General features: G+C 33.2%; 1 protein-coding gene across 3 annotated transcripts in view; it reads right to left on the bottom strand.

The window, feature by feature from the left end:
* The window catches only part of LOC111046684 (protein Star), a 38829-nt gene that overhangs the window by 12313 nt on the left and 939 nt on the right, over positions 1-25577 (bottom strand). The window contains exons 1-2 of one of the 3 annotated variants that reach the window (XM_022332292.2): positions 6130-6277; positions 4058-4233 (exon numbers count right to left, since the gene is read on the bottom strand). In XM_022332292.2, coding sequence (XP_022187984.1) covers positions 4058-4204 — 147 coding nt within the window. In that variant the 5' untranslated portion in view covers positions 4205-4233; positions 6130-6277. Of the gene's footprint in view, positions 1-4057; positions 4234-5515; positions 6278-25577 lie in introns of those variants that run through there. The other 2 variants (XM_022332290.2, XM_039430384.1) reach the window with 2 other exon arrangements.

Below are 25577 nucleotides of genomic sequence, written 5' to 3'. Positions count from 1 at the left end.
TCCCGTAACCTTATTTACAAACTGTAAATCTCTCACCTTCTCCTGCTTTCCAACCTGGCTGATAGAAATACCAATAATCAAAGTTATATTCTTCCAATTGTTTCTTTCCCTGCGGTCAGTAAATTGTGAAAGATTTGTGTTCTGCTTTCTCAGCCATTAAAGTAGGAGCATAAACTTGGTAGATATGTAACAATTTTTCCTGAGCTCTTCAGCACTGCTATTCTTTCAGATATCTCTTTGAACTCGACGATTTTTTCTTCAAATCCTGCCCAACAAGGAATCCAACACCTTTATGACCTGTTTTTTCTTCAAAGTGGTAGAAGATGAGCTCTCAATTCAATTATTTTTTCGAAGTGTCTTCATACTTCTGATATACCCAGGATATCAATATTAAAGAGTCCTTTAATGCTTCTTCTAGTTCTATAAGTCTTGAGTCTTCTTGAATATTGTCTTGAGTATTCTTACATTGAGTGTTCCAATAATTAAACCTGGGGGTTCGTCTTGATTCCCCTTGATGAACAGTCGTTCTGGGGTGTAGTCACAGTTGAATAGATGAACAAAAAATGGTTAACGAGAGAATTATATGAAATTAACTGCCATTTTTGTAGTATCGAAAAACTTCTTAGTTCGTGGAGGTATCTCGACTCAACAGTGTCCCAGTGGAAAATGTATTAATCTTAGGCTAGGGACACACGAGCGTACAAAGTGCGTCCGTTGCAACTTACTTTTTGACGTCCATTGTAGAAATACATAGAAGTGAATAGGTGACAACACACGAGGTACGTGCGTACCAAGTAACGGACAGTGATTTTTGAACTGCGCGGAAATGTAGGTCGAGACATGCAAAAGTTATTGCTTCGTCTGGTTCAATTGCGTAAAGCCAACTGACGTTGACACACCACACTCAACGCTCGTGTGGTGTCATTGGCGACGGCCGCAAAAAGTAAGTTGCGACGGACGCACTATGTGCGCTCGTATCGCCCTCCTTAGTAATACAGATGGAATTAAATAGAGAATGCATTTATTCAAATGCTAATTAATATATAATTATTATTTAACGAAAATGCTAAATAGATGCTGCAAATCACCCCGAAGACCTCTGCTACTGCAGACATTGACAACAGGGCCAACAGCCAGATGGAAATTCGATGAGAACTACCATCCAAAAACCAGTCGCCAGCCCGGAAATCGAACCCGGCACCTCCAAATTGCCAGTCAGGAACGCCTACCCTTACACCAAACCGACAATATCCGGACAGCAGCGCTCACTTTATACGATGCCTTAGCGGCCAACCAGTTACAGATGGAATTAAATAGAGAATGCATTTATTCAAATGCTAATTAATATCTGTGTCATATGAATAGAGAATTTGTAAAATATTGTTGGTTTGTTGAACAGAGAGAGAACAGGTTTAAATTGAAGTTTCACTTTGAAAGAAAATTTGGCGATAATTTAATTTTTAACACGTTTTTCAAAGACGTTGTAGTAGTAGTTTCAATCAAGTTTGGGTGAAATAATATGTAGCGATAGCCTACATCTTACAATTAGGCAAGGCAAGCTCTCACTTTCCTCAACTATCTATTTTCCTTGTGCTGATATTGCAAGTTTGCATCAAAATTTATTCTCAATCAATTATTATAAAAACTCTTTGAGAGCATTGGAGAGTAGTAAAAAAATCAATGATTGAGTCTTTGTTTTTTTATCATTTATTGATAATTGAATTTCGATTTTATGTTCTTTATCATGAGTTGTGCCAATCACAATAAAAATTATTTATCAATTAAGATAGAAATATGTATTGTGGGCAGAATTTGTGTTCGCTGCTCTGATTGCTTGAAATTGAAGTATCTTTTGTAACACTGATTAAATTTTCATTCACTTGATTGCATTATTGATTAGTAAATAAAGCGGAGCTATAAAAATCTATTAGAAAATTGTGAACTGGGAAGTAACAGTGATTAATATTATTCTCAACATTTAATATTAATAATTAGGAATAAACAAAAAAATTTGTTTTGATAGACTTAACAGAATCGTTCTAGATTGTATCTTTAAAACTATTTCCTATAATTACTCAGAAACCAAAACATAATATAACTACCGGTAGTAATTCGTAATTTTTATAATCAGTATTGAGCTTCCCAATAGAAAGCATGGATATGAAATGATTCTAATTATAAAATCAGTTCCTGCCGATTCCTACAAGATTCATAGCTGAATGGGTGGTATATAACCTAAAGAAAACCCTTACTATCCAAAAGAAAATAGCTTTAATAAAAATGTATAATAAAGCGTGAACTTAAATATTTAAGATCTTACTAAAATCTATTACAAGACACAAGACCGTTTCTGTAAAAACGAGTCCTTGTTTTATTTTGGATTTCTAGATTGGGATTTTATCATAAATGTAGCCATTGAAATGAAATTTAATTTATGAGAAAATTTATTCAACTCTTTATTCTCTTTATTTAATGATTCTTTTAATAAGTACATCATCAAAAATGATAGGGAAAGAAAAAATAAGGTAACTGTGATGTAATTTATCATGAGCAATCAATGGGATCACGATTCACGTAATTATACAAAATGTAATAATCAAATTGATGCCACAAACTCACGACAGAAATTATGGCAATTACTTCAATATTAATCAGAGTGAATTGCTCCCTTGGAGTACACTATAACGGGAACAATGTTTCTAATCTAAGTAGGTGTTTCCTAAGCTGCGTTAAAGTTATGCTAAAGCTATAAAATCAGATGAAAATTGTCAACATTAGTAATGTTATTTTGAAACCATACGCTTATTGGAAGTGAATTCAACATAAACTTCCTATTCATGACCAAAAAGGCAAATGAACTCTTTTATTCTGATAGATAGCAATTTTATACAATAAAGGGGGAAAGGGGGAATTCCCACATATCAGTTGTTGATCAGTGAACAGTGAGAATATCATTCCCATAAGTTGTAATTGGAATATTCCGTTCATACTTGTTCAACCGAGCTGAGTGGGATAACTCATGGAAATATATTTTCACTGTACCGGTCACTGACTCTGAAACTGATATATGATTTTATATCCCACATTGTGGAAAAATACTTTCATAACTCTTCAATTCCAATGATTAGTTTCAATTTTACTGGATGCTACATTTCTGCGTGTGTCATTAATGTTTAATTATTTTATTAAAATTTTCCTGCATTACTTCTTTTCCACTTATATATTTTTTTATTTTATGACAATTATTGGTAGAGTGAAAATAAATTTTAAATCATTAAAAGAATTTAAGAAATGTCAAGCAATAAAAAATACATTCTTGATTCTTATTATATTTTTATCCATTCATTATTATTCTGCATTTCAATAATTTTTCTTCATAAGATAATAGGCTTCGAACATTTTAATTAATTCCTCATAATTTTTATTCCAAATGTATAGTTTTTACATACATTGGTACCAACGTGAAGATTTTTAATTTCATATTTTAATTTGTATCTCGTTTATTTAGACAGGTAAATGATTATTTACTTAAATTGTAGATCGATAGCTAATAATATCACAATGACTGGTATTTGAATATCTTTGTAGACGAAATCATCGCCAGATGATGTCGATTATGCAAAATTTGTGATATTTTAGACTAACTTGAATGTATGATTGTGCGGTGAAAGACAATAATAATACTCTTCAATGTTTGTTTCCATTACGAACTGCTTGTTAATAATCACTTTTGAACAATTAAATTACAACGTAGCAGTCAGATACGACGTTTCAGTCGTAATTCAATTGTTCAAAAGTGACAATAAAAATCTTTGATAATTATGAAAAAATCAAAGAAGAAAATTTTATGACTGAAAGGCACATAAATTTAATATTATTTTTCGGAAGCTCTTTAGGCGTTCGGACTTTTCAAACTATTAAAAGTTCCATAGTTTTTTACTCGGACAAACAAATAGATGAATAAAACCCCTCTTGTAAGATTATAAAAGATTACTTATTAGATTTATTTATGAGAATACTGTATATGATTAACATATATTACAAACAGGTATTTTACCTTATTTCCAAGAATTTCCCTTATCTTCTCAGCTTGTCCCATCGATGTGTCAATAACTGTAGGATTATCTAAATTCAAATCAGTCTTATTCGGAGGTGGCACTAGATACAAACTTCGCAGCTTTTCTATCAATCGTGGATCATCCATTCTTATATTCGGACCATTTAATTTATCATCTGCAACATTAAAATTTTTTAGATCATCTTTAGATCTGTAGCTGATAACATAAAATTATCGAAACAAATATTTTATTCAAATTAAGACGTTATTCACAAATGTGAGCAGAATAATACATTTACTTGGGTTTATATTATTTTGATATAAATACAAGATAGTAGGTCCAAGCTTCTCTATAAAAATGATTATGGAATACAAAATCCTATTAGGTAATTTATGTGTACAGTAATTTTCTATTGACTTTATCGAGTGACCTGGTTAGCTGAGGTCTGCTTTCAGAGTTAACAGCTCGCAATTGTACAGATGCACAGAGACATCAATTTCAACGCCTCACATCAAATGGGTACCCATTACACCATTAAATATTTAGTCTAAGATATTTGATAAAAGTCTGTGACTAGCTTCTATTGAAGATTTGACTCGCTTTTGGGACCTCATCAAACAGTCAAATATTTATTTTACAAAAAATACCTTTTTAAAATTAATGAATTCAGGGCTATTTATTTTTATTTATAAAATAGAATTATAGTACTCTTTTTGAAAATAAATAAAAAATAGTAGGCTAAAACGTTTATTTAAAATTAATTTTTTAAAACCTGATGATGGTGTGGATCACAAAAACTTGTTATAGTTTGTATTTTTAATTTATTATTTTAAAAAAGGGTAGACTACTATAATTCTATTTTATAAATAGAAAAAATATCTATCAAAGGCTTAATTTTCTATCAGGCTCCTAGAGCATAGGCTATGTTGTACTAGCAATTTTTTTTCAAGATGACCTAATACGGTACACCATTAAAGATGGTAAACCAAACATTAGAAATTGTAATGGAAGGAACCCTAGCATGGGTATATAACAATATAAAATATTTTGATCAAAGAATCAAATACATTTTATATTAAATTAAATTTTACCTTTTCAAGTAAAGCTTGATGAAATAGGCATCTGATCATGCAATAAGACCATTAACGACTGGTTTCGTCATAGGCATATGTGACCGACGAAATAATGTTCACCAGAAATTTGGAAGATGCTATGTAAAATATCTTGACCGGCCGGGGATAGAACCCAGGGATTATTTACAAAGCCAGCGTCTAAAATACTTGAATAAGGCCAAAAGTACATACCAAACTAATAAGAACATCCAACTTGATATATTTTAAATTGAATCTGTGTCAATGTAAAAGCTTTGTATCGAGTATTTAATTAACTGATTTGACTAAGCGGAATGAAAAATATAAAAAAGCAGTAAACTACTGTTAAATTTGCTTTTTGCTTACCTCGTACTATCATTGCAGAATTCACCACCAACATTTCGTTCATAACAGAAGTTTGTAAAACAATGAATAACAAAAGCATAAGAAGTAATGAGATGATGAAGAAGAATTTAACATTTTTAAAGTAAAACATAATGTTATACTTGAACGTTGTACTATAAAGATAATTATCAATTATAATAGCAAAAAATAATGTTTGTAAATAAATGTAGGCCTAATACATTTAGTAAAACTTGAATGTATACCTAGTGAATTTCAAACACCATTTGAATTTATAAAAATAATATTAATACCGGTAACGTGATCACATTTAAAAAAATTACCCATTAACTTTTTAAAAAATGTGTTTCTATTTCATCAAGAAAGTAACAAAAATTCAACCTCATTTCATGTAAGACATTATAACATTACCATTACAACAAAAATAAAATAAAAGTAGTATACAACAATATTTGATTTTGTAGTAATAATAATTGATTTCAATTCAGGCAAACTTTCTTATAGAAAATTTACAGTTTCAACAATTATTAACAATTGACTTCAACAACATAACTAACTAAAAAATTAAGCAGCAGTAAAGTTGAAATCTTGCTGTTAAACCGCAAGACGAAACTAACCTTTTTAAATCAGCTGTTTTTGTGTCCCTTGTGCTACTTTGTATAGATCGTTGAGATAATAGACGTACGGTACTATCCTTAGACCAGTTATAGAATAGACCTTAGTTATAGAATAACAATAAGAATATCAATAAGAACAACAATAAGAATAACAATAGAATATCAATATTATTGAATAACATCGGGTAGTTAGGTAGTTATAGAACTGGTCTAAGGAATAGACACGCTGGGAAGTCTAGCCTCTGAAGCCAACAACTACTGCCTTATCGCCCTATCGTAACGTCAGCATCGGATAGGAAACTTTTCTGCAGAGTTGGTTTACATTGTTTTTTATAGCTGATTGTGTCTCTTTCAGATGGAAGTAGATTATTATTATTTGAAATAGTAAACTCCCGCTGAAATATAAAACAATGTAAGCAAACTCTACAGAAGTTTTCTATCCGATGCTGACGTCACGATTGGGCGATATGGCAGTGGATGTTGGCTTCATCGACTTTCAGTATAGCTGTGTCTTTTCTATAACTGGTCTAAGTAAGGTACTATCAACGAGCTAAAATATAGTAAACTATAGAGTGGCTGCTATTCCTGTTACGAATTGAACATGGGCAGCCATGACAGAGAGAGGCAAAAGCGGCGGAAAATTTGAATGGCCCTATTGATATGATGGAAACTTGCATAAAAGACAAGGTGCAAATCAGTTATATTTAATAAATACTACATTGACTTTTCATTGAACATTCTAAATATATGTATTACAGTTGTTATACATCCATAAAATTAACTGTTTGGAATGCTTTACTTGAAGCCTTGGTGAAATTAATTTAGCCCAAGTTACAGTGTTAATACTGCTTAGCCATACAAGTGAGCTCTACTAAGTTAAAATGCCACACCGTAACTGCAAAATTATGATTTTAGAAATTTGATTATTTTTTATGCTATTTTGAGTAGGGAATTCGAAAAAAACCAGTTTTGACTAGTGAAGACGTTTCTTTGATACCAGCTTACGGTACTTATCTACTTTATCTCTAAGTTCAAAACAAGAAGGCAAAGTATGATAGTCAAAAAAATAACAAACTAAGGCGGGAGGCCGGTATTAGACAGTAATATTTCTGATCATATGAAATAAGTTGTAGGAAATCATATTTTCATCTTTTTTCATGTTACCGTCTAATACAATTACTATCTAATACCGGCCTAACATGATCATAATAATATTAGCTGATGTCTATAGTTTTCAGTAATTCAGTATATTCAGTCCATGACCGGCAGTCGCCAGACAGACTTCGTCAAAATATAAAACAATCAAAACACAAATAACGAGAGATGGCTGCAGATAGGTTGTTTTGTGTGGCTCTGTAGATGGACTGCCATAGTAACTCATGAAACAATCTCAAACTGGTCTACAAGTCCACTGGTCTCATCATCTCTCAATGAGTAGAGAGGGTAGTTGATGAGTTTTTCACGAACCAGCCTACAAAACTTCCCATACTCCAGCTCACGAACACAAATTGGCAGTCTGTTAAAAATTTTTAGCATCCGTAAGGGGTAACATTCCTGTGCTTTCGATAGTCTCGAGTAGGGCAGGTCAATGTTGCCCTGTCTCCTGGTATTGTGGTAGTGCAGCTGGCCCCTCTCCTGGTAGGCATGAACCTCACTCCTTAGGAGCTGTAGGGAGCCGTAGGGACATGTACTGACTGTACACTGTCAGTATTTTCAGGCGTTTGAAGATTGGCCGGCAGTGCTCCAGGTAATGCGATGATGTGATGACACGAAGAACTTTCTTTTGTAGAAGGAGAATCTTTCACAGCTACCTGCATGGCCCCATAGTACTATTCCGTAGCTTATATGACTATGGAACAGCCCATGGAAGGCTGTAATTAAGTAGTTGGCAGGCACATGTTGCTTCAGCTTCCGTATCAAAAATGTCACCCTGGCCAGTCGATTGCACAGCATGCCAATATGTTGATCCCATGATAGAGTGGGGTCCATCACAAAACCCAAGAGTTTGACCTCCGCCTCATCATGAGCCTGACCACGCCTTAAGGTGCACAACAGGTTCTGTGTTTTCCCCTCATTTAGACACAGTTTGTTTGATTTAAACCACTGGCAAGCCTCTTCTACAAGAAGATTAGACTGGGCAACAGCAGTTTGGGGGTCCTCATCCTGGGCCAGCAGGGTGGTATCATCGGCAAACAATAAGGCTCTTCCATGCACACTGAAGTCATTGATGAATACAAGGAACAACAGAGGACCAAGAATCGATCCCTGCAGCACACCATAGATCACCTCCTTCAACCGTGATTCCACACCATTCACCGATGTGACCTGCATTCTATTGGAGAGGTAATCCTCCAAGGTTTTCAGGGGAACTCCACTTATCCCATACATTCTACCCAATAGTCCCATTCTACCCTCTTCATTTTACCCAATAGTATGTCATGTGAGACACAGTCGAATGCCTTGGTGAAATCACACAAAGCAATGGAGACCGACTGCCTGCCCTCCATTGCCCCAAGAGCCAACTCCACTAAATACCGCACAGCTCCCGTGGTTGATCTCCCCTGATGGAATCCATACTGGTGAGGTTGGAAGATGGAATTACTCTCAAAATACTTTGAAAGCTGAACATACATCACCAATTCCATGAGTGTGTCAAATACAGGAATTATCGAGACTGGCCTGAAATTTGACAATTCATCAGGTTTACCTTTCTTGAAGATTGAAATTTTTTTTTTTAATTTTTTTAGAATTGTTCTTGATGTCTTCAGCTCCTTGGGAAAAACTCCAGAATCCAAGCAGTCATTGATCAAATCACACAGTGGTACAGCTAAAACATCAACTATTGACTTCAACACCACTGTTGAGATTCCATAGATGTCAGGACTTGTTGAGCTCTTGTATCCCTTGACTATTTTTATCAGGTCTACAGGGGAAATTCTCTCCCACTTCACAAAACTGCAAGTACTGACAGGAACATGATTCACTGCGTCATCAGGTGAGCCGGTGAGAGCCTCCACTATCCCAGCCACCGAGTGAATAAAGAAATTGTTGAAGTCATCAGGACTTGCACCTACTGACAGTACAACCTTCCTGCTTTTGGAGCTGTTGATACCATTCCAGGCTCAGTTCATTTCCAGGTAGTTCATTCCAGTCAAGTTTGCAATATCATCATCATCATAAATATAATAATTGTCATAGAAATCAATTCAATTCACAAAAACACACCTATTCCTGCAGTGGCACACTGGCAATAGAGGCACTTCTTGCCTCACTCTGTCATGGCTGCCCTTAGTTCGCCGTGTAACACAAAGAGCGCTGTAAGCACAACAACAGCCGCTCTATGGTTTACTATAATTATATTAGCTCGTTGGGTACCAAAGACCTTAAAGAGATATCCACAGAGAAGGATCAGAGGGAACATTCTTACCGACTATTGTTTCGCCTAATGTGTAGTATCACTTATACCGGTAGAAAGCGCTTGTATACGCAAATGACGATTTCTGTCTGAGCTGAGTTAGTACTGTAGTAGGGGGACGTAGTGGGGAGTCATTGGCATCCTACACTTCCCTCTCCAACAAACCAGTTCACACCACTCTCTCCCCCCAGCAAAACAACTGCTGACAGCATTTGTGGCTTGAGGCATGTATATGTCATTGTTTTGCTAATAGTACATAGACTAGACATTCATTTTTCTTATTCTAATCACTTGCTACTCTCAACTCTCCAGATCGCATGAACGCTGCTTCTCCAGTGACAAAGAGGATTAATTTTTATTTCTAATCAACAAGAACTAGAAAACAATAAGTGAATGAGTGGCCAGATTTTGTAACTTTATTACATTATGTACTTCAATTCAATAATTGAAAAAAATTTAAATCAATCTAATTTAATCCACAATATTGCGATTTTGAACTTAAAAATTGAGAAAGAGCATGGAATAATTTTAATAATGACATGTTCTTGAGGTGCTGTGTAATGCAGCATTATATTTCTCTATTATTGTTCTAAAATGATTTTAATAAATGATGTCAAAACTGCTCATTAACAATAATATTGTTTCAGTTACTTTTTTTTCATTGAATAGCCAAAGATTGTTAACCTTAATAATATTATTTCAGTTGCTTTTTGTTTTCATTGAATAGCCAATGGTTGTCAACCTTTTTCATGGACTGTACCCATAGTGGAAAGTTCTAATTTTGCATATGAGCTAAATGCTGTTAGGCTAGCCATCTAGCGGGAGATTGGGGAAGAGGGAGTAATTTGAAAATTCAATGAATCTCTCTCATTATAAACTTATAAGAGCCACTATCTTCTTAGCATTCAGTAAAATAACATCCAGTTTCATTGTATATTATAAGGAGGAAATTGATTGATACTCTTTAAAAAGATTTACCTACCCCTGTTATTATGTCTGTGTATTTTTGTCGTAAATGTATTTCCTTTCCTTGATATAATACAAAATTATAAGTAGAGCAATAAAGAGCAAAACTAAAATCGTAAATCGATTTTGAAATAATCTTCATGACCTTTTAGAAGAAACTTTGTGGCTGAATCTGCTAATCAATTCCGACCATGTTGATAAACTTGAAACGCAAAAAATGCTGTTGATTTTATCATTTTTATTCATAGTTCACTTGGAGGCACGGTACGATTCAATCACTTGAAAATATCAGAGATTGAAGATATTCTCCTCATATTCACGATCTCGGTATTTCTAAGATGGAAAACAGTAGTTGAAGATAAATATTTATGGTAACTGAGCTCCTATAGAATAAAATTTAGAACCAATCATGAGTTTCTATGATGTATGATCCTCGTTTAAGAGACTCTTGATTAACAGTGGAATTGCGAAAAAATGGTAAAACTTCAATCGTCACTTTTTCAATCGGTTGTAACTTTCTAATGGTATTGAAATCGAAGTATTGTTGATTGGAGTGAGAAGAGGAGGAAATTCCTCACATCCTTGACTAGATTTTGATTTTATATCTGTATTATTTCATAAGATATGCAGCATTGAATAAATAAATTGTCGTTATTCTGTGTATGGAATATGGGTTGAAGTACAGTGTACACTCAACAAAAAATTTCCCATTTCTCTTAGGAACTTGACTCATGATATATGATTTCCAACTACCTTGACAAGCCGAAAAGAAAGAGCGTACGGGAAGATCTGAACATTGTATCAAAAGTTATGAATGAAATTTCGATCCTTGAGGTGTCCTGAGAATCTTTGAGATAGAGCGTTCTACCTGTTCTCAGATTGTAGAGCACAAAATTACGCCTAGTAGGATGTTGAATTATACATTTTTGAATTGTGACAATCGGAAGATATTGTTGATTGAATACTATAGGATTTATCAAAATTGATTTTCCATGAAATTCTACTCGTTTTGGAAAAACTGTAGGATAGAACTGATTGAAGTTATAGAGGTCTGAATGATTCCATTTTATTCTGAATTTTAGGTTTTTGGTTTGGCCAAAGACCGTTCAAGTCAGAAGGAAGCTTTTCCATCAAGGGCCAAGCGTAGTGATAGAGTATGTGCATATTTTTTGTAAATATTGTTGTTCACTGATGTTTTTCACTTAGTTTAATCTTTATATTTTCATATTTCAAATAAGTGATTTAATACTTCATATTTATCGTGGTATTACAGTATGTTTTTTCACCTTACAAATCGTACCAGATAGAATAGAACATTCATGATTGTGTGCGGCTGTGTGGGCGTTATGCTCATGCATGTTGATGTTACAGATTTTGTGTTAAAAAATTAGAGTTGGGTAGCTTAGGGGGTTAGGTTTTTGTTTGGAATTGCAATATGCTGGAATGGGTTGGAGACCAGATTGAGGTATGTTTATTGAATGAGCGAAGCGAATTCTATGTTTCAAGTCAATCAGCGTTCGTCTATTTGTAAGATTTTTTTATCTTTCCAATCGTGCTTCTAAGCTCAAAAGTGTAGAGAACTTCTATTTCTCAGCGTTCTCCACCGATCCTATTGTATATATCATCATACTCTAAATCCAATTTGTATGTGTGTTTGTGTGTGAATAGGCAGACGTGTATGAGTATAAATGTTAGTGAGTGTAGCGAGTTCTACTGTTCTCCGAACTAATAGTTATGAAACATTTCATAACCATATAAAGTAGAATACCCGTTTCCTGATTTTATGATACAATGGTAATTAAAAGATTTACTGTTATCTTCAAGGTTTATAATAGTTTTCCAAACGAAAATTGTATAATAAAGTGATTGACCATGTCACCTCAATTTAATTAATTGATTATAAATAATTGATTAATAATTAGTAAATTGGGTGTGAATTAATCAATTAATTAATAATTTAATTAATTGAGCACCTCCGCTCTGTAATTGGCGCTTGTGCGAGTGTGCAGGAAAAGTTTGTAGGATAACTGCAGTGAACCATGATAACACGATTACAAACGCATCCACCCCTAGTAGGCCTAGACAAAAGAATACCTGGACAAAGATTGGGACCCTAGAACAGTCTGGTAGGGCTTCATCTCCATCTTCTCCAACAAAAATTTTTAGCACATGGAATTAGGGATATTTTATTTTTTTCAATTATATCACCTTCTGCTTCTCATACTGAGTCTAAAAGAATTGAAGACCACAGGCAAAGAACATTCTAAGTCATTTTTTTTCAAAAATGGGTTTTCCGCGCCATCTAGTGGCTCAAGCAGAGTACTACAAAATGGTCTACTTATCAAAGGGGAAGAACATTCTGTGTCAATGTTATTAATGCTGGAAAAAATCATATACAGGGAAATATCATTCTATGTCTAACCAGCTGATTCATTTACAGTGAAAGAATATTCTAAGTCACTTCAGCTGTTCGAGTTACCGTGAAGTAACATTCTATGTCTGAAATAACCTCTTAATTCTGGTGTGTTCGTGCAAAGGTGCAATAAGAATCTGTTAGTTTTGTTGTGTTTGCTTATGCTAGTAGGTTGTTTAATAGTAGTAATTGAAATATTTGTGATTTACATGAGTGATAATAGTGATAAAAAGACAACAAAACGTAAACAACATGAAAGATTATCTGACGCAACAAAAAGAATTCGTGCTATTTCTCACATGCCTGGGGATCCTTGTCTTTGTAAGCGCTACAAATGTTTTGAAATCATCAAAGAAAAGGAAAGGGATGAATTATTGAAACAATTTAATTTAATAGGGGAATACAACAAACAAATGGAACATTTGACAGGACTAATAAGTGTTTTGCCGATTAAACAACGTAGGCCAAGAATGAATGAAGAGGAATCTATTTCTCTCAAACAATTTTCTTACAAATACAAAGTTAGGGTTTTCACAGATGGAAAAATAAATGAAGTCAAAGTTTGTCAAAAAGCGTTTGTATCATTGCATGGGATAACAAATCAGACAATTAACACCATTAAGAAATCTTTGAATACCACTGGGAAAGCTCCAGTAGACAATCGTGGTAAACACAAGAACAGAAAGCATGCTAAACCACAAGAAACAACAGATAAAGTCCATGAACATCTTTCATCTTTGAGAGGACGTAAATCTCATTATAGTTTGAAAAAATCCAGTAAAGTTTACCTTTCTGAAGAACTCAACATTAACAAACTGTATAAAATGTACTCTGAGTTATACCCAAATAATCCGGTATCTTACGAATTCTACAGAAATGTGTTTAACACAGAATATAATTTCGGCTTTGGATACCCAAGAAAAGATTCGTGCTCCAAATGTGATGAGTTTAAAGCTAGAAAGGAACACCTCGAAATGGGGAATAAAGACCAGGAACGTGATGAACTCCGTAACTTGTCAACACAGCACCTGTTACATCTGAAGAAAGCAGAAGTATTTTACGCCCGTAAAAAGTGTGCAAAACAAAAAGCAAAAAGTGACCCAAGCTTCGAAGCTATTTGTGTTGACTTTATGAAAAATCTACCCTGTCTCAATCTTTCAACAAATGATGTTTATTATCGTTGTCAGTTGAGCTTCTATCTTTTTAATGTGCATGTACTGTCCAATCATGAAGTTATATTCTATGCATATGACGAAACCATTGCCAAAAAAGGAGCAGATGATGTGTGTTCTATGTTGCATCATTTCATAACAACATTTTTGAAGCCAGAGGTGAAGCACTTGGAAATTTTTCTTGACTCCTGCCCAGGCCAAAACAAGAACTTCACAGTTTTTCGTTTTTTGCATTATGTATGTACTCAAATGGAGCGACTCCAAACTGTGAAATTAACATTTCCAACTCGTGGTCATTCCTACATGGAACCGGACAAGGATATGGGAATTATAAATGTGAAAAACTATTCTATTGAAATGCCAAAAGACTGGGTTGAACAAATAGCATCATCTAGATCTAATCCATCTTCCTTCAAGGTATTTTGCTTTGAACAGACATTGTTCAAGAAGTGGGGAGTGTTCCTTGATGGATTGGGATATAAAAAGAAGTCAGGATTTCCAACTCGTCCAATAACTGAGATCAAGTTTGCTTCCTGTCATCCTAAAACAATTAATCTACGAACCACCTACAATGGTGTTTGGAATTCGTTCATCATCAAAGATAATAGGGGTGAAAGGAGTCAAATTTCAACTGCATTTCCAGCAAATGCCTACTCTGATTTTTTGAATGTATCGAATGAAAAATACAATGATCTACAGGTTTTAAAGAGATTCTGTCGAGAAGAAACACAAACTTATTTAACAAATTTAAAACATTAGCTTTTAACAGTAATTTTGGCAACTTAAAAAACTATTCGTATTGCTTTCTGATTTAAAATATTAACCCTCCAGTAGGCGCGCGGGGTACAGGTGTACCCCATACAGTTTTGTTTACTCAGTAACTTTCTCATCCTGTCACCAGGGGAAGGTGGGCATTACAGTACCTTCAAACCAAATCTTCAGTTACAAGATACAAACGACTAGAAATGTAAACAGGAATTGATAGCTGAGTTATTATAGATTGGATTGATCTGGGGTACAAGTGTACCCCGCGCGCCTACTCGTGTTTTGGTTTGGGGAAACGAATAATATGTGTAATTTACTCATCAAAGGAATGTCTCAAGAAGAGTCATCAGATGAGGACTAAATTTTTATGGAAATGACAATGATGGTGATTGAAAAGATATTGTGATATAAAATATTCAAGATTTCAATGCAGAAGAAGCACTTCAACAACCTTATGAGCTGATGATAAGATTTCGGACATTGTTGAAGGAGATGATGATGTCGTTCCTTTTGCATATTTATACTTGGTGAGAGACAAGGATAGAAATGTTATGAGATGAAGAAATAAAATTCACTTCCAAAAAAATGTGTAAAAAAACATTAGTCAGATTTCCTGGACCTGGAAGAGAGAATAGGGAAGCGGTTTTCGAAATTGAATTTTTCAATTTATTCATGTATGAGAAATTGATCCGACTGATAGTAACTTTAGGCTAACTGACATTTCCCATTCTTATGAGGAAATGCTAAATCAATTCATAATTCAAGCCATCCAAATTCAAAATGTATAGTTTTCATGTTTATCTTGGACTAAAATTTTATAATAATTGTACACGTGAAATTCTAACCTTATTCTGGACTGTGTCACCTATAAATTTAGAAGTAAAATAGCACAAGGACTACCTTATTATTTTATCTACTAATGTTATTACATTAGTGTCATTAGCATTGTAAATAAATAGAATGAGCCATATAAATAAGATTTGAACGATATTTTGTAAAGCGGGAATGAGTCTATATGTTGCATATATATTATTTTCTTGCATGTTTCCATTGCGAAAAATCACCTAAATCCAATAAATTTAGCTCAAGAAATGAATAGTGAATGGAAGTAATTGTTTGTAATTATTTGTTACTTTGAAGAAAAAATTAGTTCTAGAAGCCTAAAGATTGAACAAAATTCTTGACACAAATTTATTAAAAATCACATTTTTAAACTTTGTACAGTATGGTCGTAGCTAGTTTCTTCATTGGGAACATAATCACACATAGTAGTTCAGAAAAGGTGTATAAATGACCTCTTTATGTCATATTGAATCAAAATTCAACTCAAAAGATGATAAATCAATATATTTATTGTGGGGTACTGCTGTACCCCGCGCGCCTATCCACGTTATGAGAAACCACGCGCCTACTGGAGGGTTAACTTACTTGACATTGTTATGATTTAGAAATAGAATTTCAGTATCTGCAATAAACAATATTTTTTCCATTTTTTGACATGCTTGACTGTTTTTTTTTTTTTTTAATAATAATGTAATTGACGATTCATTGCATATAGCTTTGAAAACTTGTGTCCTTTTATAATAATAGATACTTATTATAATAATTATTTGATTTTATAACGTCTTCTCATATGTAATTAATAAATTCCTGTGTACCTCTTCATGAACATAGTATGTTATTTCCATGTTTCAACTTACTTAGACTGTTTTTTCACTGGTTTTCGAGACATTATGTTTGATTTATATTTTTTTTTTAAAAAACATAGACAAATAAAGATTGAAACAGTTTTAGTTCGTATTTCAATTATTTATTGAGTACAGGAAAATTTTTATTGTTTGAAAAATACATATTTCAATTATAATATGCCGTTTTAAAGACTAATTTTCAATTTACTCGGAAGTAAGGAAAAGTGACTTAGAATGTTCTTTGCCTGTGGTCTTCAATTGTTTTATCCACCTAATACGAAATTTAGTTTTATATTGTTTATCATATTGTATGTTGATATTCCAATACGCTCTCAACTGCAATGACAAAAAATAATGAGCTGTCTTTGTTTAAAATGAATGAATTGCCTTTCGTGACAGCTATTCTTTGTAAACTACCTTTGAACAGTTGCTCTAGTGAGCCAGGGTGTCAATTTGTAGATTGTAGATTCCAACCAGTTTGACACACGCACAACTGCCAACGCCCTTCTTGCAGAAAGGTGTTGCTGAAGCCTACGTGAACAATAGTATTTCAAAACGTTGTTATTCGAGGAGCTATTCACAAGTAATTGTCAATAAGGGCCTGTCTATTATAAACTGTAGGATGTTGAACAAACTAATATACAGTCGAACCTCTCTATAACAAACCTCCACCTAACGAAATCCTCTACACGACGAATTTTTACCTGGTCCCATGACATTTTAGAGTTTTTGCTGCTTATTTACCTCTATTTAACGAATTTCGGACCTCTCAACAACAAAGTTTTTTCTTGACTTCAACATACAAAGTGTAGTGTGTATAGGAAGCAGACGGTCATTTTCAAGGAATTCTTTAGTTTCAGCAGAAAGGTCAATAGACTAAAAATAATGGCAATTCAGGTAGGAAGAAGATAGGGTGGTACGATATTATAAGATCCATAGGATCGTGGCAGTTTTCTTGAGAGAACCTCTCAATAACGAATACCTCTCAGCAGCGAATTTTTTCTCGGGATAATCGACTTCGTTATACAGAGGTTCGACTGTATTTTCATTTTCATAGTATTGCTTTTCGTAACATTAAAGGACTGATGAATTTCGAAGTATTTTCTATTCTGGTTGTGAATATAGATGTTATTATGGAATGTTGAATATTATTGTTTAACTTTGGGCTCATATATTCTATTGGTATTCATGATAAATTAAGCTTGGTAAATATATTTTGTTCATTTATAGTGGTTTTGTATAGAATAATTATTGAACTAGCGTGAGTTTTAACTTTTGACTTACTGAAGGACAAAGTCGTTGTCCGTCTGTTTGTATGTTCTACAATAACTTTAGAAAGAATTGATCAATCTTCTCAAATTATGAACACGTATTCTCCGAACCCTTTTACAGGTCAAGTTTGTTGGACAACAAATTGACTCACTCTTTTGTCCTTTTTCAGGATATAAAAATAACATTGAAAGTGCATTAGAAAAAAATTGTTATGATCTATCATTTGGTCAGCTGAAGAATTCTTTGGATGCAATTACTACAGTTTTTCCATTCATTCATTCGTAACATCATCTGAGGTTATTTGGGAGCAAAGTTAGTAGACTGTCTACTAATGTTGATTTGGGAGCAATCACACACACATTCTGTTGTTGTTAAAACTTTTTCTTTTCTTCTCTGCTTTCATCAATTTTCTTCCCACAGTGGCACATGTTTTCCCTTAACCTGTTTCTATGCTCAATTGTAGGCCTATTCTTTTTATAACTTATTGGATAGGTTTTAGATGAGTTTGGATAAGTTAGATTAGTTTTATTCTGTATTTATTATTCATGCTTAGATTATTTACAATTACTTATATATTTGTGAATTGCATGTACTGTATCTCTCATTTTTATTTCTTTTAGTAACTTACTTTATTCGATTGTAAATGGTAGTAAAGACTGTTTTGGGCTTAATGCCTGTAGTCTGTAATAGTTGTTCTGTGATAAATAAATAAATAAATAATATGATTTTAGCTGGTTCATTATACTTTACAACTTTTGTATCAACAAAATGATATGGGTTGATATAATTATCAATTTGCGGTTTTGGCTATTTATTTTCTCTTGGAACTATGTATCGAAATCATGTATCAAACATTTAAAAAAATCTTTGAGTGTCAAAGATGTTGAAGCGACAGAGTAATATTTTTAGAGTAATTTTTCATTTCAAATAACATTCCCAATGGAAACTGCTGTCAAATTATTATTGTAAGAGAAATATTTAGCAGCTTTAGTAATTTTCATAAACTCTGTATAATCAAAAGTTGAGGGTTTCAAACATTACAATGCAAAACAGTTCTTGAGCGAGTTCTCTGAACCACGGGGGTCACAAGTTTATACAGATAGAAAAAAGATAAATTCTTTTAACCGTATATTATCATAATATGCTAGAATAGTATCAGTAGTTATTAGTAATTTTTCATATAGTGATAGCTAATATAGTGGGTTATAGTAATTGCAAAAATAATAGACTATTTATTATTTGATATAGCCTATTACTAAATAAGTTTCATAGAATGTGTAAATTATTTATTATGCAGATTTTTATATAATTTGCATTCATCAATTCCATTGAATTAAATTGAATTTTAATTCTGGGATATATTATGTCACACACTGTCAACAAATTTATTACTTTATATTTCTTTTCTATAAAATATATTATTGAAAGGAAATAAATTATGGAGGTTTCTGTTTTCTTCGTGATCTATTCATTATTTGAGTTTATGAATTTTGTACTCAGAAATAAATATGGCTGTCTAGCAAGTAGTCAAATAGAAAAAAGCATGAAATATTTTTTTCTGTATACCCAGTTTCCAGTAAGTTACAATTAATCCAGAAGATATAAAGAATAATTTTATTTGACTTTAATTTTTTATAATGGACTAATCATATGAATAGATGGTATGGTGATTTAATAATAAATTATTTGATTTGAAGTTTCACTTTGAATTGAAAAAAAGTATAACAATAATTGATGGAGCCTCAATTTAATCATTGATAAAAATTAATCTGGAAGGATCTCATTATCAGATTATTTGCCAATGTGTAATAAAATTGACTCATTTATTTATTTATTTATGCATTCATAGAAATAAAATAATTCCAAACTTATTATGAATTATATTGGAAAAGGAACAACAGCTTTTATGTTGATATCAGCAGCATGAGATAATACTGAGAGGGAAATTATGGAGTACTGTAGTATCACACAGAAAATATATTTTTCGCCCCACTTGGATGTAATGAGCTGGTTTTCGTGCGTCATATGGAGGCCGAAAATGATTGTTTTCTGACCAGGCCGGTAAAAGTTTTACGGCCCTAGGGCTGTAAAATAACCTTGAAGTCAGCTGATTCTGATTTGATGTGAAGGTGTTTACAAAATGGTTTATGAAACGGAATCAGTTTATGCTTCTAGAATTTAATAAGTATTCTGCAATAAGATACTATCATTTTATTTGGATGAATAAAATACAGATAAGATATATATTATAAACTATTCAAATTCGATTTTCAGAGTAGGATAGAACTTCTAACCTAAACTTCCAAAGTCAATGACAACAAGCATTGTTGACGTTGACATTCAGATTGGCCAAATTTCAAGTGTGCTAAAACAGCTGATCAAAAAACTTCATTATTTGTGTTTATTATTCAAGAATCAAAACATTTATAATAATATCATCTTATTGTCATTTGGAAGAATAAAAAGTATAAACTCAACCTCTTACATAATTGAACATAATCTTTTAGGTTATTTAGACAAATCAGAATAAAAAATAAAAATACTTGGACAATTTCCCAATATTCAGATTACCTTAGATTTGCTAGAGCTATGACCTTCCTGTTTTGCTTTCGAAAGTGCCTAATAAACAATTATTCTCATATTTATATTGTTTATTTTTCTGTGTGGCGAAAAATAACGTTCTCACCATGGGCGTAAATGTTTTTCCGGCTCTCAATCTTTTCTAGTCCTCGGCCTACAGCCTCAGACTTGAAAACCGATTTCGAGCTGGAAAAGTCACATTTTCGGCCCTAGGTGCGAAATATACTATTCCTTTCTCCTCTCTGAGAAGTTACTGTACTAGTGTGTGATTCACTGTATGGTGTGTGCATGTGTGCGTGTATGCGCTTCATAAAATTGAAAAGACAGCAGAGCAGAGCAGAGCAAGCCGATCATCTACTAGTAATATTGGATAATTGCCAATCGTGACTTGTTTTTATTTTGTTGAATGTGGATGTAGAATGACAATAGCGGAGCAAGGGGAGGAGGTGACAGAGTACTACAACTGTTGGTGGGGGATTTCTGAATTAGCGGGGAAGGCCTGTCGATGGTACTGATCTCTCGTAGCGAGTTGAAGAACTAACTGTTAGTCACCCACTTTACCCCCCTCCACACCCACTCCACACTGCTGGTCACCCATTTAGCGAAACATTAGATGAGTTCTCTGTCCTGTTCTCTGTGAGATATCTTAATATCTTTGTTGGGTACTATCTGGTCTTTGTTGGGTACTATCCAATTTTTTCAACCCAAGACGGCATGATAGATGGCGCTGTATGATACTGCTTATGAGCAAGGTCTATAAAAATCATTGATATAGAGAATAAGATTAAGAAGAGCGAAGTCCGCTATGATGCCACTGCGCTAGTGTAGCTACCAGAAATTTCGGGCAAGAAGTCGGGTATTTGTATTCGCTGTGTAGAAAAAGAGCCTTTTTCAAATGATAATATTTTTTTATCGAAGCAACAAAAAATATTCAAAGTATGGTAGTTTCATGCAGTGCTTATGGATGTACGAATCTGCATGTGCCAGATGAAAATATTTCTTTTCATACATAATTATTTTTATATTTTCATCGGTCATGTTTCATGCAGGCTAAGCCTAGTGCCAAATGATCGTTTCAAGGAATATTGTGCTTAGGTTGATTCATTAGCATTATTTGCCAAGTAATAAAATATAAGTCTCGGTAATATTATAATAAATATTTTATTTCCATAGATCCAATATAGGTATCCATATTCCATTCCATTAATTTGTCTTATATTGTAATATTTTGTGAACTATGAAAATATTGTATGCTAAATTTGTATTATAAAGAATATTAATTGCTAAAATTGTCTATAAATCCTACATCATTGCTATTGTTTCATTTTTCCCGTTCTTATAATATGTAGTTATTTATTATCTTATATCAAATAAGGAGTATAGAGTATGGTTAGGTACCTATACTTAAGTTGCAAAACGAATGAGAAACAGTTTTACGAAATATTGTGATAATGGTTAATTTATTATTATTTCCCATCTAATAGAATATACAGTAATATTAGCGATCTATAATTTTTGTTTTATTTTCCCGTTCTTATATATGTAGTTATTTATTATCTTATATTAAATATAGGAGTATAGAGTATAGTTAGGTACCTATACTTAAGTTGCAAAACGAATGAGAAACAGTTTCACAAAATATTGTGATAATGGTTAATTTATTATTATTTGCCATCTAATAAAATATACAGTAATATTAGCAATCTATAATTTTTGTTTTATTTTCCCGTTCTTATAATATGTAGTTATTGTTATCTTTTAAATATCTATATATATAAAAGCGAAATGGCACTCACTGACTGACTGACTGACTGACTCACTCACTCACTCACTCACTCACTCACTCGCATAACTAAAAATCTACCGGACCAAAAACGTTCAAATTTGGTAGGTATGTTAAGTTGGCCCTTTAGAGGCGCACTAAGAAATCTTTTGGCAATATTTTAACTCTAAGGGTTGTTTTTAAGGGTTTAAAGTTCGTCTTTTAGCATGTATATTCTTCTTCTCCCAATCTCTTAGGAGACTTGTACACACGTCCGTACAGATTCGCGCGAACAATCGTATGTACATATGCCTCAACATTCACTGTACGTCCTTGTGGACGCGATCCACGTATGCCTCAGCATTCAAAAAGCTATCTGATTTGCAGACGACACGAAGACATGGTAGATGTAGATTTTCCACAACATGACAACAATGGCGTCATTCCATCATTGAAGATAGTTATCACAAATTGCAGCAGAATCATTTTATTTCAATGACTTATATATAATAAAATCAAAAATAAAGCTTGACAAACAATGTTGGTGGGTTGAACGATTGTAGGTTAAAGTAAGGAAATAAATTGCTACATGACATAATATTGACAATTCAATCTTTCTTAGGTTGTCAAAACATTATGTTGTTAATATACTGAATCTAATTCAACTAGTTATCTAAACAAAAAATGATATCATCATGAGGGAAGCAATAACTCCACAAGAACGATTGGCTCTAACTTTGAGATTCTTGGCATTGGGCCGATTCATTTGTTGGTTTCCAATATCTATTCAGAATCTCAAAAAAAGAAAAATTCTACAATAATTCCAGAAGTTTTGATGACCTAATCAAAGCACTTAACACTGTCTCACAAAATTGACAGTCTTCTTTAAGGAAATTAGCCATAAATTGAATCAAATACTAAATTGCTGCCCATTTTAAACTAACTCTGCTCATACACATGACAAAACAAGATTCTCCAAAAGATTAGCTTTAAGATTTACCTTCAAGGGAATACTAGTTCAAAGTTTGAATAAATCTCTATAGATAGCCTAGCTATCTAAAACGTATAATATCATATTAAAGATTACAATTTTAATAAATAACTCTGATTGATAACATGAAACAAACACAAGATGATTTGATAGCCACAGTAAAATAATATTTGAGCTATACTTTCTTGTAGGAACCCTGCAGAGAAGCTTTTTTCACTTAAACTATGCAGTTCTAAATTTGTTAATCATGATAGTCTACAAATTATATAATACTCCATGCATGTTTCTATTTAAATATTTGAAATTCCACATATCCTACAAAATCACAAAAATCCTACAATTAGTTATTGGATCACAATTTGATTTGTCATTCATTAACCTAATTCATTGGAATTAGGTTATGACGCCTTCAATGTTTACGTTTTGCCTCACCCGTATGGCAAAATCGCGTCCACACGTACATTCAATGCTCGCCCGAGGCGCCTTTGAGCACGCCAAAATACCGACAGGGTTCCGGTTCGCCCACATGCCTCAGCGAACAGTGTCCACACGTGCGAATGCAAGCCCATACACGTATGCTCACCCGAGGCAAACGTACGTGTGTACACCGTTTAATTATAATTGAAATTTCCATATCATATGTTACTATAGAACTATAATCTAGATAGAGTACCTCTTCGAAACAGTTGTTAACTGGCAACTGAATTAATAATTTAGTCAGGTTGGCATTAAGTTGAGTTGACTTTGTTAGGTTGGCACCAAGTTGAAGATTTAAATGCATTTATGGCGGAAAAATTGATTGGGCACGGCTACTTCAATCCTGGGAATGTTATATTACTAGCAGTGAGGCTCGCTTCGCTCGCCATATCCGTTTAGCCAACCGTTTAGTCTGGACCCCCGACTGAATTGTCCTAACATTATGATAAAAATGCCCGCGAGCCTGCTGATCTCAATCTTGGACGATCCAGTCGTATCTAGACGGATATGGCGAGCGAAGCGAGCCTGACGGCTAGTAGGAGTATAAGAGTATAGTTAGGTAACTATACTTAAGTTGCAAAACGAATGGAAACAGTTTCACGAAATATTGTGATAACAGTTAATTTATTATTATTTGCCATCTAATAAATCTAATAGGTCTAATAGGTCTAAAATATATGGTAATATTAGCAATCTATAATAAATGTTTTATTTTCCATATCCTAAATACATGGTAATAGGAAAATATTGTAAAAATGAGATTCATTTGCTAATAGAATGGATCAAAATCTGTAGTGACGTAGGTTCACTAAATTAGATGTTTGGTCGAGTTAAAAATAAAGTTCAATGAACAAATCATTGTATCATATGGTAATGGAAATGATGAAAAGTTGAAAAAAATTATATTGAAATCCATCAAGTATGTCGAAAGATATAACGCAATGAAAGTCGATGTTTTCCCATATAAGTCTGTCTGGGCGCCTGACTTCTTGCCCGATATTCAATGGCGACGAAAAATGAAGGAGGCATCATGCTTCCAAACGCTTGATAGCTTAGTCATCTAACATATCAATGCTCTTGTTACTCATGGAGCGGCCATTTTATGGGGTCTTTATGGCGGTACATTTGAAAATCCAATCCAATTCAATTTGCTCGTAACAAAATTGTGCATTTTAAAAACAATATTCTAGTTCAGATAATATGTGAATTCAGGTTTTCAATTTTTTAATAATGAAATTTCAATTATAAATGCTTTAATTATCTATTTATTTATTATAAAAAATTGTTCTTATTCTTGTAACTCAAGGATTATGATTCAAAAGGCATTTGGACAAGACAGAAATATGTGAGGGCAATTTCAAAAAGAGTTTCAAGTTCCTGATCAATTAAATCTAAAAATCAACAATTCAGTTCCTAGTTGGAATCTAAGTATTATTATATTCTGCCGGAACAATTTATGTTACAATTCAAAGCCAAGTAATATCACTTGAACAATATTACAAAATAACACATCATGTTGTTCAATCCATAATGATAACACCTGATAAATTTAAAAATTGGTGAACTAGGACCCCATAAAATTGCGATTTTGCAATGCATCACGGGACTGTGTCATGACCTGTATTTATAGACCTTGCTTATGAGCAACGTCTGAGCGCGTTTTGTGTACACATCTTACTTCATGAATAGTCAAGATTGCTGGCCTATATAAGTAGACGAATATCAGTTGTTTGAAGAGTGCACTTTCAAATGTGAATTATGAACAATATTTTTCTGTTTCTGTTTGGCTTGAGAATGTGCAACACCAGCACGAAATAGTCGTCGCCACACCAAAGAATGTTATAAAATTTATAAAAATACAATAGCAAGAATATTAGTGAAAACAAGATGGATTACCAACAATGTATGAATGATATTCGATAGTGAATTGCCTAGCTACCAAATTCC

Source organism: Nilaparvata lugens, chromosome 6 (assembly GCF_014356525.2).
Source record: "Nilaparvata lugens isolate BPH chromosome 6, ASM1435652v1, whole genome shotgun sequence".
Classification (NCBI taxonomy): domain Eukaryota; kingdom Metazoa; phylum Arthropoda; class Insecta; order Hemiptera; family Delphacidae; genus Nilaparvata; species Nilaparvata lugens.
Note: the sequence above shows the minus strand (reverse complement) of the source record. Positions and strands in the feature narration are given on the sequence as shown.